The 15,104-nt window shown below is 41.3% G+C and overlaps 1 protein-coding gene across 2 annotated transcripts in view; it reads left to right on the top strand.

Annotated features, from left to right (window-relative positions):
• The first annotated feature begins 310 nt into the window (after nt 1-310).
• tmpoa (thymopoietin a) overlaps nt 311-15,104 on the top strand; it is a 33,440-nt gene continuing 18,646 nt past the window's right edge. Inside the window, exon 1 of one of the 2 annotated variants that reach the window (XM_033615383.2) lies at nt 311-904. In XM_033615383.2, the coding sequence (XP_033471274.1) occupies nt 662-904 (243 nt within the window). In that variant the 5' untranslated portion in view covers nt 311-661. The remainder of the gene's footprint in view (nt 905-15,104) is intronic. The other variant, XM_078165434.1, reaches the window with a different exon arrangement.

The following is a 15,104-nucleotide window of genomic DNA, read 5'->3' as shown; positions in this document are numbered from 1 at the left end:
TGAGCAGAGCATTTCTTATTAAAGATCAAAATCATATTTATAAATAGCATCATGGTACTTCCATCATTCTACAGCATCATCATTATTATTATTATAGTAACTATCACCAATAATTTATAATAAAACATATAGTTTAACTATTAATACCCCTAGAAGTATACACTCTATAAAATCCTGTAAAAATGGCTTTTAATTCCCACCATATGACGTGCGGTTCATTTTCAATAGTTGCACGTTTGTTCCACCAATGAGGAAGGTCTTTCTAGCAGCTTCTGACCAATAGGAGCCCGTTTCTACCGGCAGTCACTTCCGGCCCGGGTCGTCCCCCCATGAGTAGCAGCAGCCCGGTGCAGAGTTCATCCAGAGCAGTCGCAGCCAGTGGACACTAGCCGCTTTCATTTCTCCATTTTCCTGTGGAGGAGGAAACGAGAGCAACGACAATAAGCCATATTTTCTTTTTACGTACCTCCTTGTTCCTTTGACTCATGCTGCTCAGCTTCTTAGCTGATATTTGCTTTGTGAATTAACTCCAGTAAGAGGCGCTGGTCAGCCGCTCCGCGCAGTCCAAGCCTTCTTTCCGTTTCTGCCACTTTTCCCCTCGGTGTTAGCTAGCTAACTGACCCAGGCGACGGTAACTCTGCCCCGCCACCCGCACGCCGACATGCCGGAGTACCTGGACGACCCGTCTGTGCTCACCAAGGACAAGCTGAAGAGCGAGCTGCTGGCTCACAACGTGGAGCTCCCGAGCGGTAACCCGAACAAGGATGTGTATGTGCAGCTTTATCTCCAGAACCTGACCGTTCACAACAAGAAACATGTCACGGCCACGACTCTGGACGCCTTCTCCAGCGACGAGGAGCTGCCGCCGCCCGTCGTCTCCAGCAGAAGTCGCTCCTCTGGCAGGGTGAGTTTGTTTATCCGGTCTGAATTAACGGTATTAAAATTGTAGGAGCCGAAGTCACATAGCAGCAGAAAGTACGGTGGTGCAAGTTTCGCTAACTTAAATCAAAATTAGTTTTCCATGTAATCCGTCTGTATTTTACACTTTCATGTATCCAAATATAAAGACACACCATATCACGGCTACAGCTACTCATTCATCAACTTTTTGCTAACTCGTCTCTGCTGTAGTCATGTCCAAAAAATAACAAATGCCCATCGGAAGTTGGCACATGCTTTAAACTTCTTTACCATCATGCTATAAATCTGAACTAATCAATGAATGAACCAACTATTCTTATCAGTATACACAAACATCTGCTCCGACCACAGACTCCCTTCATCCATATGTTTTTTTTTTGCCTAGGGTCCCCACCCTAAAAAAGTCCTCGTGTTGCTTTCTGTGCCACAGCCAAGGATAGAAGCATGTGCTTTCACTTTCCACCATTCATTTTATTCTCAAAGACATTATTTTGAAATTGGGCTGTCAGTAATTTTCAAGGGGGAGCATTCTATTATCATTAAAGGGACAGTTCACTCCCAAATCCAAATTGTCTCTCTTACCTGTAGTGGTGTTTATTAGTCGAGATAGCTTTGGTGTGAGTTGCTGAGTGTTGGACATATTGGCGGTAGAGATGTCTGCTTTCTCTCTAATATAATGGATCTAGATGGCACTCAGCTTGTGGTGCTCAAAGCAGCAAAAAAAAAACAAATTTGAAAAACTCAACAGCAATGTCTCTGTCCAGAAATCATGACCGTGTTACTCAGGATAATCCACAGACTTTGTTCTGAGCAGTCTCATGTAGGAACTATTTTCTTTCTGCCAAACTACACTCACCAAACACCCCTTTTCTCTCCATAAGTTAATGTGTGCTCACCTTTTTTCTGATAATGCAGATGTTCAGGAGGTTTTTACTGTGAGCCAAATTACCCACAATAAACACACTGGTAATTTAAACCAACAGAAACACTGAATAAAATAGTTTCACGTTACAAACCAGTGTAACTCTGGCGGAGCTCGTTGCAGTTGGGCTTTTCTTTATGGCTGACACAAAAACCCAAATGACACTATTTGGAGCCAGTGTTTGGTTTGTCAGTTCTGGGCTACTGTAGAAATGTGGTGATACAATATGTGTTCTCCATAAACGAAAACCTGCTCTCTATGTAGATATAAACAACTCATTCCAAGGTAAGAAGAACACAACAATTCTTATATGTAGGTCATTATAATATATAGAAAACATACTCATTTTATTGTATTCTATTTCTGCTAGTATATCCCCCTAAATCTTACACACTGGTCCTTTAAATAAAAATCCTATGAATGAATCTGTGGCCAAACCCTGATCACCTCAGCCCCACAAACCAGATTCACACGTTTCAGCTTTCACTTGCGGGTTAGTGGGGGGGTGTTGTGCCTTCACTGTTAGCACCAACAAACTGCAGACACCTTAGATTTCTGCACTGATTGAAAGATTGTTAGCATTTGCTGTGTGTGAAGTGTGAACCCAGTGCTAGGAGGGGTTTGTCTCCCTTGGTCTCTTGATCATTGTCTCTTTAACATGTTAATTTCATCAGTGTGTATTCTGAGAGCATTTTGAGGGGACACATGGCTCTATCTGTTGTTACATGAAATGAAATCACACCCAGAAACTGTTACAGCATAGATAAGGAAGCTAATAGGTATTTGTTGTGTTTGAATGGATTACGTTTCTTTTGTAGAAGTGCTTCGGTCTCAACTTCCAAGTTTTTGCATTGGGGGCGTACGGTCTCAGTTTCTCAGCATTCCTCTGTTGTTTTAATAATGATAATCTCCCTCCAGCCACTGGCTGCATACTTCAGAGCCTTCAAACAGGAGATTTCCTCTGAAGCATGAGCCTTAATGTCTGTTGACTTTCAGAAGAATACGATTATACTGTGGAGGAAACATTACGATGGCAGTTGATAACAATTTTTGTTTATTTGAGTTATTTTTGCTTCTTTAAAAAATTCAAGAAGCAACAGTGGATCATCATGGTGATGAAATATTGAGGATTTTGGCTCTTTAGTTTAAGTAATAAATTGTTTGGACACTAAAGTGAACCATTCCCAGCACGGTACAGAAATTATTTTCTAACGTCATTTATTATTAAATATTTTGCCCCATAGACTATAAACCTTTTTATACATTATGGTAAGTGGTCAAAAAGCCTATTAAATTGCTTTATTTGCTTATTTTGTGCTATTGATTTTTAGACCCAAACAGAATCTGCAGATTATTTTGTACAGTGTTCAACGGTAATCCTGTGGGGGGGGGGGGGGGAATTCTGGGGAAAAAAAATTTGCGTGGGGGGGGAATATCTGCTTTTTCCTCTTATCATCTTGATATGTAATCAGAATCCACTGGGCCAGCATTTGTTATTTTCTTTACCACTTGTGTATTCTGTTTATTTCATTAAATTGTCGCCCGACGTCTGTAGAATTTTTTTTTTTTATTTTTAAATAAGTAAAGGTAGAAAGACAGAAAGAAAATCAGCAGAGAAATCATCAGAATTCTGTGGGCATAGCTTCCATGTGGGCCTGTGTTTGTTTGACTGACAGCCAAAAACAGATGAAAAAAATGTCCTCATAATTTCACATAGGAAATACACAAGAAATTATATTTTTGCTTGCTGACTTACTTCTGTCTATTTTAAATGACTTAAATGATTATTAAAACTGTCAGTTGAGAACAGAGGGAGGCAGCTGGACAAAAAGTGAACATAAACATGTGCACTTTTTTACACACTAGAGTAGTTTCATCTTCACCATTTCCTAAGGATTTGTAGAAATCTAAGACTTATAATTTTTGGTCATTTTTACTTTTGGCGTTTCATTTTTAGTTATTTAAGCCTCTACACCAGCATGACTGGATACATTATGTGTTTCGATTGTTTGTCCATCTTTACATCCTCCTATCCTGTTCTCATGTGCAATATCACAAGAAGGTCTTGAGGGAATTTCCTCAAATTAGGCACAAACACCCACCTGTACATGAGGATGAACTGATAAGAAATTGGTGATCAAATGTCAGACAGGTCAGATACTGAATTGGTGAGACTAATCTTGGGTGCCCAGTTTGAAACTGTGTGAATTGTAAAGATCTTCCGTGCTGCTGGGCTGAATATTTGTGTAAAGCATCCACATTTTAGTATTTGTAGCTTCTTTGCAGCAACATTTATATTCGAGGCATTGTCAGCTGTTATGGCTACATGAGTCTTGACAGACTTGTAAACTCCGTTGTTTGACTGGTTGGTGGAGGAATACAACCCAGAGGTGGGAATTTTCATTTAGATTCTTTTAAAAAAAAGTACTTTTTTTCCCCGTATTTTTTCATTAGCTGTTATTCCAACCATTTATTTATTGTGTGTTTATTTAATGCATTTCATATTTTTCATTTTGTTTTATTTTGACTTGTTTTTGTATTCTTTCATTTATCCGTTGTTGCAACTTTTGAGCTTCTTGGCTTGCACTGTGAATTCCTGTTCAACGTTACATTGTAGTAATTGTGTAAAATGTGTATTACTTGTTCTGTGTGTGTGTGTGAGAAACGCCCAGAGTTGATTTGGATTGTGACTCTTAACAGGTGTGGAGCAGCGTGTGTTTGGTCTGAACTTGTCTGGGGGGGCAGTCACAACTGAATGAAAGGTTTTGAGCAAAACAAAGGTGACCGAGAAACGACATGTGGGAGGTGACGGTCTGCATGTTTCTCATTTCATTGAATTGGAAAAAAAAAAAACGACTATGTGTGCAGGTGTTGCATATTCTCTTCACCTGAGAGGGTTTGCAATACTGTCTCCTCTGAACTCATTTCAGTTGTGAATGTCTTCTGAGCCCACGCAGTCAGGTAAAGGTCACCTGACTTGTTTGTTAAGGGGGCAGCTGTGGCTCTTTGTGTGCTGAGAGGTGTGGACAGTGAAGATAATCAATCTTTCGTGAGTTTTCAGATGAATGTATGCTGATGGGGAAAGGGGCCAGATGAGTCTCACCAGTTGGTCAGGCAGTGATATATGTGTGTGGTTTCATAAGAGAGGGTTAAGTCGCTGTATTGATAAGTATGTGATATGACGGGGGGTAAGTGAAAGGTGAAGAGGAGGAATGCGGGGAGTTGGTGCACTGACCCTGAAGGTGATTAAACAGAAGCTCCACCCAGGTTTACTGTTGGTTTACATCACTTTAACACGGTGTGATCAGAGGCCTGTAGTGTACTTGGTAACATACCAAGGATATCTTTTGGTTATCTGGCTGCACTAATCCTAACATTGGCCGTCTGGATAACCAGTATCTGGAAGCTGATTATCAACTAGTTCAATCAACTCAGGCGTTTCCCATACAGTCAGGAGCTCATGTGAAAGAGGTGGAGCTGTTAATTAGAAGTGACATTATCAGATCCTTGAAGAAAACACATTATATTATAGGAGATGAAACGATGATAGTAATTAACCACAAGAATGTTCTCATAATGGGACATCAAGAAGTCATATCCATCAGAGTGAAATGATAATTAAAGCCTGTTATCTAACAACAGAGAAGATTAAAAATAAGCCAAGGCTATCAACACGTGTAGGTAGCATAGAATATATATTAAGTATAGAGTGAGTATTTTTTGATGGAGCTGGATGATGAAGAAACTTGCCTGAATATGTCACATAAAACACAATAAAGTGATACCAGTCTGTTTCTGTAAAGGGTGGAAAAGACGCCTAGTTAGTGACTGATGAGATCTTTCTGACAAAAATGTTGTATTTATAATAACAGGAGCCAGTTTAAAGTATATGGATTATTTCTAGAATAAAACACATTATTTTTAATTCAGTTCATCACACAGGTGTGTCCTGTGTCTGGACCTGTGTGTCCTCTGAGATGCACTGACTGAAAATAAGACACAATCTCAGTTTAATACTGCGTGGATAAAATAAACATAATACAATAAAATTCAGCTAAAAATCATCATCATGTGTTTATTGTTGTAAATGATCTCTTTGTTTGTTAGAAGCTCTCTTAAAATTGGAGTGGAAACAGAAAGCTTGCAACGATAAAATGATTGTACTGACCTATATATATTTTAACCTTTCACTTGGGGCTTTTATCCATGTAAGGATTTTTTTAGATTCCCCCCAGTGATGTGATTGATCATTTGTCGGGACGTTGAGAGGTTGTGATCGGATACTCTGAAGTTACCTTGCTCTGGAGTAGGTTGCATTCGTAGTACAGGCCTCTGGATATGTCTTCTAATGTCAAAGTTTTGTTTCTAGTTGGAGTCGCATGGTCAACAAATACAATGTTGGATTTTAACTATTCTTTCAAAAATCTGTGTCGTGTGAGTGTCCCAACCTTCTGGAAACTCAGTGGTGCTTTGATCTGCTTTCAACAAAGTATCCATAAACTAGGGTTGCAACAGCATGAGATTTTCATGGTATAATAACCGTCTCAGAAAATATTGCAGTTTCATCGTATTAACAATAATGTAATGTAATACGGAGTTATTATTATCAGTCAAAATGATCCTTTAAGGACTGAAAACAGAGGGGATATTTTTGGCTGGAAAAAAAAACGTTTTATTGCTATGATTAAAATTTGAGACCATTCTTTAAATAAAAGTGTGTGTAAAAAGTTACTTTTTCTCAGTATTGTAGATAAGCAAATGTACATGGTATGATAATCATCAGTTTTAGTATCATGGTATACCCTAAAACTGGTCCGCAGCCCTATTAGTTATAGGCTGATTGCAATAAACAAGGAAAATATCTGCCAGTAAGCTGTTACAATGACCCAGTTTTACAGCAAAAAGAAGTATCAAGGTGTACCTAAAAGTTTCCTGACCACTCCTGCACCTTTTCTCTGTCTGTTCATATGCTCATTACAGTGTTTCCTCAGGAAATTGTTTAGCAGGGCTGCTAAGTTACTGGACCCTGATGCACCATGTCTCATTATCAGTTTACAGTAGTAGATGACAGCCTAAATAATAGCCCTACTCATTGAATATCTGGTGTTTGTTGTGTGAACCTCTATAAGAACTATCCTCTGAAGTTCTGATATTGAGCTTGTTGTTTATGGTGCGTATGTGGAAATGATACAGCTAAACAAACAGTGTCTGATGTTAGAGCGATGAGATTCTTTTCATATTTAGCTTAAGACTGTGATACTGATAGAGGAGTGCACTTTTGTACAAAATGTACTCAGTGTAGCTTTAAGGTTTGGAGCAGCTGGTACTGTTATCTTATTGGGCATGGCCTCTTCATTGAGGAAATACTTTACTGTGGAAGAGGAATTTGTGCACAGACTGTCACCACGTGCGTGCGTGTGTATGTAGTAAAAAGTCAAGGGCTGTGGAAAGACACGGTATGTGTGTAATTAGCGTGTCCTTTGTTTCCTGAGGTAGTGCAGTGTTGTAGTGTTGATGTTTATCTTGTGGAGCTCGATTATAGGCTGCAGGCGACCATGCAGGTGAAAAAATTCATTCCTGACATTTTTGAAATGGTTACGTGAATTCAGAGAGGCTCTGTGTCTTCATGCTTGAAGTTTCTCTCCTTGTACCACCCTGTGTTGGTGAGATTTTGAAGAATGAGCTGTAAAGTTTGAAGAATGTTTGACACCAATAATTCAAACAGTTGTTGTTAATCTCAGCAGAGTAAATTGTGGCTAACCACACATACTCCATTGTAACTCAGCCAAGCAGCAGGTTACATCACACAGCCACAGGTCCTGGCACGTCTCGCCCTCTAACTACTCCATCCAGTCTTTGTGAGGAGTTGTAAAGGAAAGTCTGACAGTGTTTGTAGTGAGTTTACCCCACAGCGCTGAGCTCAGGCCGAATGGAGCTGTGAGCTCAGAGTTTAGTTATGCCTTTAAAGGCCAGGGTGTGGTTTGCAGAGGAGGGAGCACGGACGCCTTGTTCCCTCCTCCTCTGCTCCCGCTCTCTTCAGCTCGGCCTGCTGCTATTATGAAACAGCCTGGCTCACATCCAGACGAAACCCTGCCGAGGGGCCACTGAGAGCCAGACGCAGAGTAATGTCAAACTCTGTCTGTGTCTCTCACATTTTTTGCACGCTGTGAACCTCACAGCAGCACCTCGCCACTGAAGTTGAACATATCGTTTTTGCATTCCTCACATTTTCCATTGATTTTTGTCTCCAGCTGAATTAGCTGCACAGAGTCACTTTAGGTCCAGATGTTGATTTGAAGCTTTCAGTCACTTTGAGTGAGTGAATCTTTTGTGGTCAGACAAGGAATTAAAATGAGTTGTTTAGTTTAGCTTAAAGGGTGCTGCTCTACCTCCACCCACCCTGATCAGCTGAGCTCAGTCAAACAGCAGAGGGTCTTTGCATGCATTCCACAGACTAAAGCCCTTTTTACACTGAGATCACGCTAGATGGCAGCTATGAAGTCACTTACTGTGATCCCATCCTGCTGGCTGTCCTGTTCATACGGACATCATTTCGGCGCCGTTAATACCTCCATCTACTCTGTCCAACTCTGTCCCCTTGTTCCGTAATCATACCTTTTATGCTGAGCAGTGAGGCAGCATAATGGCGTGACATTCCCGTCTTAAACAGGCAGTGTGAAAGGGGCTATACAATGCCTGGTGTCAGTCTTGCCAATTAGTTTTCAGTGGGAAGTAGCTAAAGGCACTTAACTTTTACTTTGAAGTGTCTTTTTTAAAGGAAAGGAGTTAAGGTCTGTCCAATAAGTATTTGTTGCTCAGTGGTGTTGCTCGGTACGTGTCTCAGCCCTGGTGTATTAAAATATCAAAGAACGCAGTGAACTCATTGTTGATGCATCCAGGAGACGCACCCTATTATTTTTCATGATAATGCTATGTTGTGAACAACAAATTTGTGTTGAAATCAAAGAAATTGTGGCGTTGTGTAACCTGACTTGTTTTGAAATTATTTCTCATGTCACAGAAGCCAGTAAGAGTGAAACTTGTGTTTTGCATGTTATCATACTGTCCATAATGTGTCAGTGTTTTTGTTCTGGTGCTCTGCACTGATCTGACACGCCCTCCCGCCCACCTGTTCTGATTCCTGGCTCTCTGAAGCTTGGTGCGCAGAGGCGGCAGTGTCAGTGGCACATCACGGTGGTCCCAGAGGACTCCCGGTAGATAATAACTTAATTTTTAGGTTCATAAAACATACCAAAATTCACCAGTTGTAGGATATAACTACTGACATAACCATTATCTGACATTGCAATGTCTGCTGTGACAAGTTAATGATGTTTTACTGTCCAGAGGACAGTGAAAGGAAAACTTCAAACTCTTCTCAGAAGAAAAGAGAATAAGCATATTACTTAAAATGTGAACTATTAGATTTATACAGTTGCTTATTTAAGTTATTACAAATCACAGTCATATATCACATTTGATTTATATACTATATATATAGATACTGGGTGGATTATTTTGGTGATAATTCTTCTCAACTCAGGATGTGACAGTATATAGATTATTACTGAGATTGTGATGTAGGGTTGAGAAGTCGAGGGCAACAGTAAGTAGACCTTTGGTTCAGAGGTTTTTTGGGGGGAGTTGGGGGGTCAGATCAACTTCAACTGTGTCGAATTCAGTGGCATCCAGTGGTGAGGTTACAGATTGCAACCAAATTGAAACTTCTCTCATGTGCAAAGTGTGGAGGTGAACATGTGGTGGCTGACGTGAGTGGCCCTGTCTAAAGCCAGTGTTTGGTTTGTCCATTCTGGCCTGCTGTAGAAACATGGCAGGGGAACACAGCAGAAAGAAGCCCTGCTCCATATGTAGCTAAACATCTTAGTCTAAGGTAATGAAAACACAACAGTGCTTAGTGTACAGTGATTATACCCTCATGAAAACATAGCAGTGAATTTTATATTCCATTCCTGCCAGTATATCCCCCTAAATCCTACACACTGGACCTAATATAATCTCTGGCTCTTAAAGAAACACAGATGCAGTAAAGATTTGAATCATTTTTCACAACCGCATGTGTAGACGAGATGGCTTTGTCTGTGCGCCTTTCGTGAGAAATCATTTTGTAACCTCAGCTCACCTACTATTGCAGTCAGCAACAACACAGGCGGTACAGTGACAGTCTGAATGTAATGTCCTTATAGAGCTGGTACAGGGAAAAGTCACTGTGAGGCCACATTCTGCAGGAAATGAAGTGAAAACATCACATTCTTTAGTCTGCCCACAAAGTGGAAAACCACACTGGTGGATGTGTTTGGCATCCTGCCATCTTCAGCTTCTGGGTTAAAATGCTTCAGCACCCTAAGTAAAAGAGGGAGGTATTCTACTAGTGTGAGATGAACACTTCCTGTGGCTGTTTCAAAGTAAAAGCTTTCCAGCAGTGAGACTGGATTATGGCTTTTACTTTAGCGTAGGTTTTTACAGAAGTGAGACATGTTGCAGTGTGTTCACATGATATGAAAAGGCAGCTTGTCGCTCTCCTCTAATGAGTCTGAAGCTTTCAGGCATGTTTACTTAAGTATACAGTACAGGCCAAAAGTTTGGACACACCTTCTCATTCAATGCGTTTTCTTTATTTTCATGACTATTTACATTGTAGATTCTCACTGAAGGCATCAAAACTATGAATGAACACATGTGGAGTTATGTACTTAACAAAAAAAGGTGAAATAACTGAAAACATGTTTTATATTCTAGTTTCTTCAAAATAGCCACCCTTTGCTCTGATTACTGCTTTGCACACTCTTGGCATTCTCTCCATGAGCTTCAAGAGGTAGTCACCTGAAATGGTTTCCACTTCACAGGTGTGCCTTATCAGGGTTCATTAGTGGAATTTCTTGCTTTATCAATGGGGTTGGGACCATCAGTTGTGTTGTGCAGAAGTCAGGTTAATACACAGCCGACAGCCCTATTGGACAACTGTTAAAATTCATATTATGGCAAGAACCAATCAGCTAACTAAAGAAAAACGAGTGGCCATCATTACTTTAAGAAATGAAGGTCAGTCAGTCCGGAAAATTGCAAAAACTTTAAATGTGTCCCCAAGTGGAGTCGCAAAAACCATCAAGCGCTACAACGAAACTGGCACACATGAGGACCGACCCAGGAAAGGAAGACCAAGAGTCACTTCTGCTTCTGAGGATAAGTTCATCCGAGTCACCAGCCTCAGAAATCGCAAGTTAACAGCAGCTCAGATCAGAGACCAGATGAATGCCACACAGAGTTCTAGCAGCAGACCCATCTCTAGAACAACTGTTAAGAGGAGACTGCGCCAATCAGGCCTTCATGGTCAAATAGCTGCTAGGAAACCACTGCTAAGGAGAGGCAACAAGCAGAAGAGATTTGTTTGGGCCAAGAAACACAAGGAATGGACATTAGACCAGTGGAAATCTGTGCTTTGGTCTGATGAGTCCAAATTTGAGATCTTTGGTTCCAACCGCCGTGTCTTTGTGAGACACAGAAAAGGTGAACGGATGGATTCCACATGCCTGGTTCCCACTGTGAAGCATGGAGGAGGAGGTGTGATGGTGTGGGGGTGTTTTGCTGGTGACACTGTTGGGGATTTATTCAAAATTGAAGGCACACTGAACCAGCATGGCTACCACAGCATCCTGCAGCGACATGCCATCCCATCCGGTTTGCGTTTAGTTGGACGATCATTTATTTTTCAACAGGACAATGACCCCAAACACACCTCCAGGCTGTGTAAGGGCTATTGGACCAAGAAGGAGAGTGATGGAGTGCTGCGGCAGATGACCTGGCCTCCACAGTCACCGGACCTGAACCCAGTCGAGATGGTTTGGGGTGAGCTGGACCGCAGAGTGAAGGCAAAGGGGCCAACAAGTGCTAAACACCTCTGGGAACTCCTTCAAGACTGTTGGAAAACCATTTCAGGTGACTACCTCTTGAAGCTCATGGAGAGAATGCCAAGAGTGTGCAAAGCAGTAATCAGAGCAAAGGGTGGCTATTTTGAAGAAACTAGAATATAAAACATGTTTTCAGTTATTTCACCTTTTTTTGTTAAGTACATAACTCCACATGTGTTCATTCATAGTTTTGATGCCTTCAGTGAGAATCTACAATGTAAATAGTCATGAAAATAAAGAAAACGCATTGAATGAGAAGGTGTGTCCAAACTTTTGGCCTGTACTGTACATACTTGGCTCTAAATGGGTTATGTCCTCAAGTCACCACTATATTACTGCTGCATGACAATATAGTTTATATCCTGATCAAGTTTTCATGTAATGTTATTAATGTAAATGTGTTGGCAACTTTGGGGATTCAAACAAGCATTTTTGTTGCTGCTCCTGCTTGGCAGAGGACATTTTTATAAAGGTGAACCTTTTTCAACTTTAGATTGTACAAGGTGCTTTCTCTGAGCAGCTGTGAGCAGCACTGGGAGGTGTTTTATTATTTTTAGACTTCTCTCTTGCACAATTCAGTTATTTATGAAATATAATGGTTCAAAACATGGCAGGGTTCGACATTAACGGTGGCCGCAAAAAAAATTGCTCAGTGGCCAGCAGATATCCCCTGTAGGTGTTATTTTTTGCCAGCCGATTTCTGGACAACTTTGGCCCCTACCAGCTGTTTAAGAGAAGTGAAGATTCAGCAGTTGATGATGGTATAAAACAGTCCATTAAACAGGTTTTTCAACAATTACGAATCACCACAACCAAAAGAAATCCTTGAGCATACAGTCTTACATGTGCACATAAAATGTTAGGCTGATTGTCCCAGTAGTTTGTAGGGCTGTACCCGCCTCAGTGTTAGGCCTCATTTACACCGCAAACGGTGTGTTTGCGTAGCGCTCACCAGGGCAGGAATTTCACGAGGGCCAAGAGGGCCATGGCTCTCGTGCCCTGCCAATTTGGCCCTGTGCCCTTGAAAAAAATATCTGCCCTAAGGCCACAGTGGCTTTGATGCCCCGCCTGCACTGCCCCAGGTGATTTTGCGGTTTTCTCCTCTGCCTCTTTCCTGTCCACACGGCTTTGACACCTATTGAGAAAAAAATAATGCAATGACATTCTGGAGTCATTGGGCAACATCAAATGAGATAATGCGTACATCACCAGTGGGGTGTTTGATTCCAGCCTGGCATGAACCGCTCAGGCGGGCTGCAACGACAGTTTGACACCAATCTATCACTGGCCAACCAGGAGACTTCATCAAACGCCCGGGCAGGGATCAGTACCGAGACCCGGTATTAAACAACCCAAGGCAAGTTTAATCAACACCGTAATAACAGTAAGCTCCACCAGTATCGGCGTTACTTTTTAAAGTTTCGGTTTCATGTATCATCATTCTGCAGCCTCTCTCCTGCTCTCTGCATGTCACCCCTCACAGCGCGCGCACACACACAGACACAAAAACTCAACAGCAGAGAGGCCGCGGTGCAGATGAAGGGAGTATAACTTCAAGATTACTCTAGTTAACTACGCTACACTTGTTACTGTGAGTATGTGCGATAAAACCTCTGCCAGCCAAGCCAATACTTTATCAATACATGTGATCAGCATGTAGAATATTTCAATCTGCCCTGTCCACAGTCTCTCATTCATCGCTATTATGGTTTATGATCGCGGTCGACACAAGCACATTGCGCTCGCGGTGCTAACAGCAAAGGGTTAAAGACAAACTAAAATGAAAGCTGTCTGTATGTAGGCTAACACTTTATCTGAAGATGTACCTGAGGCAGCCGACCTGCAGACAGTGAGTGTTTTCAGTAGAGGAGGGACAGAGAGCAGGATGAATGACTGATACTGATGTTTGTCTTCATGCTGAGATAACGTGACTTTCGTCACTCAGTATTGTGATGTCAGGAGGAATATTTATATTCCAGTCAGATATTATTGGGTTTTGAATAGTGACTTTGTTGTTGTAAACATGACTGTTGCTGCCATGGACTGTATAAAACTATATCCTGTGTAACTGACCTATAAGGAAAGCATCAGGAGGTGAGGTGTGTGCATGTGTGTGTGTGGAGGAGAGGAGAGATGGAGATGCTGGTAGAGAGATAGTGTGTGTTGTTAGATACTGTTAATGCCACTTATTATGCTTCTGTGCATTGATAGCTCTCTTTTAGTCTGTTTCTGCATCATGTTAAGGAGGGCCATGCCTGTGTGTGTGTGTGTGTGTGTGTGTGTATGTATGTATGTATGTATGTATGCAAAAAAAAGTGGATCAGTTGCTCGCTGCTAAAAATGTGGCACATCGACATGATCTGGTTTTGAAATGTGGCCCAGTTGAAATAGTAGCCTAATTGAATATCCCTGCTGTAGTTTGTTTGTTTGTTTGTTAGCTATCTAACAACACATCAAAAATAATTGTAAGCCAGTCTTGTTCAGTGAATCAGTTTATCATGTACACTCAAAAAATATTTAGGCCTAATATTTAAGATTGTTTGCTTATAAATACATGAATCTGGTTGTTCTATATTTAAAACACATTGGGTTTATTTATCGAAATTCCAGGCCTGGCGCTCATGAACGGTCGCTGTTTACTCGCGTTTTCATTTCGGCAAGCATGTAAACAGGTTAGAGCATTCACACCACATCCATTCTGTGCTCTGCTCAAGTCCGCTGCTTTCGCAAGCAAGCTCGAAAATAGAAGAGACGCCGATTTTTTATTTTTTTTTTCTTCTTTTTTTTTGCACAAGTCGCGAGGGGATGGTCGCAGTATTCAACAAAAAACACCAGTTTGCATGTGACCTGACAGGCGCATGTTTCATGTACTTACCCATTTGTAGTGCTAAATATTAATTCTCCAAACGTTGGGAATAATCACTGGCACACGAACTTGTCCACCCTGGGCTTTGGGTCCAAACTCACTTCTTCTTCACTGGGGTTTATTGGAAATTTGTAAACATGGTGTGCTACCGCCACCAGCTGTTCGGTTGTGGTTTGTATGTTGACCGGACAACAGCGGCTGCTGCACGACGCGTTTGTTCGGTTTTGGTGTGAATACATGTGTGCTGCCGCTACGCTTGTGGACCGCTTCGCGAGCGCTACGCAAACGTATCGCTTGCGGTGTAAATGAGGCTTTATGTTGGTCAAATCAGCTTTGGCCATTTAATATGAATATATTAAGTTTAAAAGTTTGAAAGGGTTCAGCAGGTCTTTCAGTGTGACAGCCGCATTCATGTAAGATAGTAAACAAGCCTATGGGGCTAACAGTGGATCAAAAATATGCAACATTT

The sequence above is a fragment of the Epinephelus lanceolatus genome, chromosome 23 (assembly GCF_041903045.1).
Source record: "Epinephelus lanceolatus isolate andai-2023 chromosome 23, ASM4190304v1, whole genome shotgun sequence".
In the NCBI taxonomy this organism is placed as follows: domain Eukaryota; kingdom Metazoa; phylum Chordata; class Actinopteri; order Perciformes; family Serranidae; genus Epinephelus; species Epinephelus lanceolatus.
Note: the sequence above shows the minus strand (reverse complement) of the source record. Positions and strands in the feature narration are given on the sequence as shown.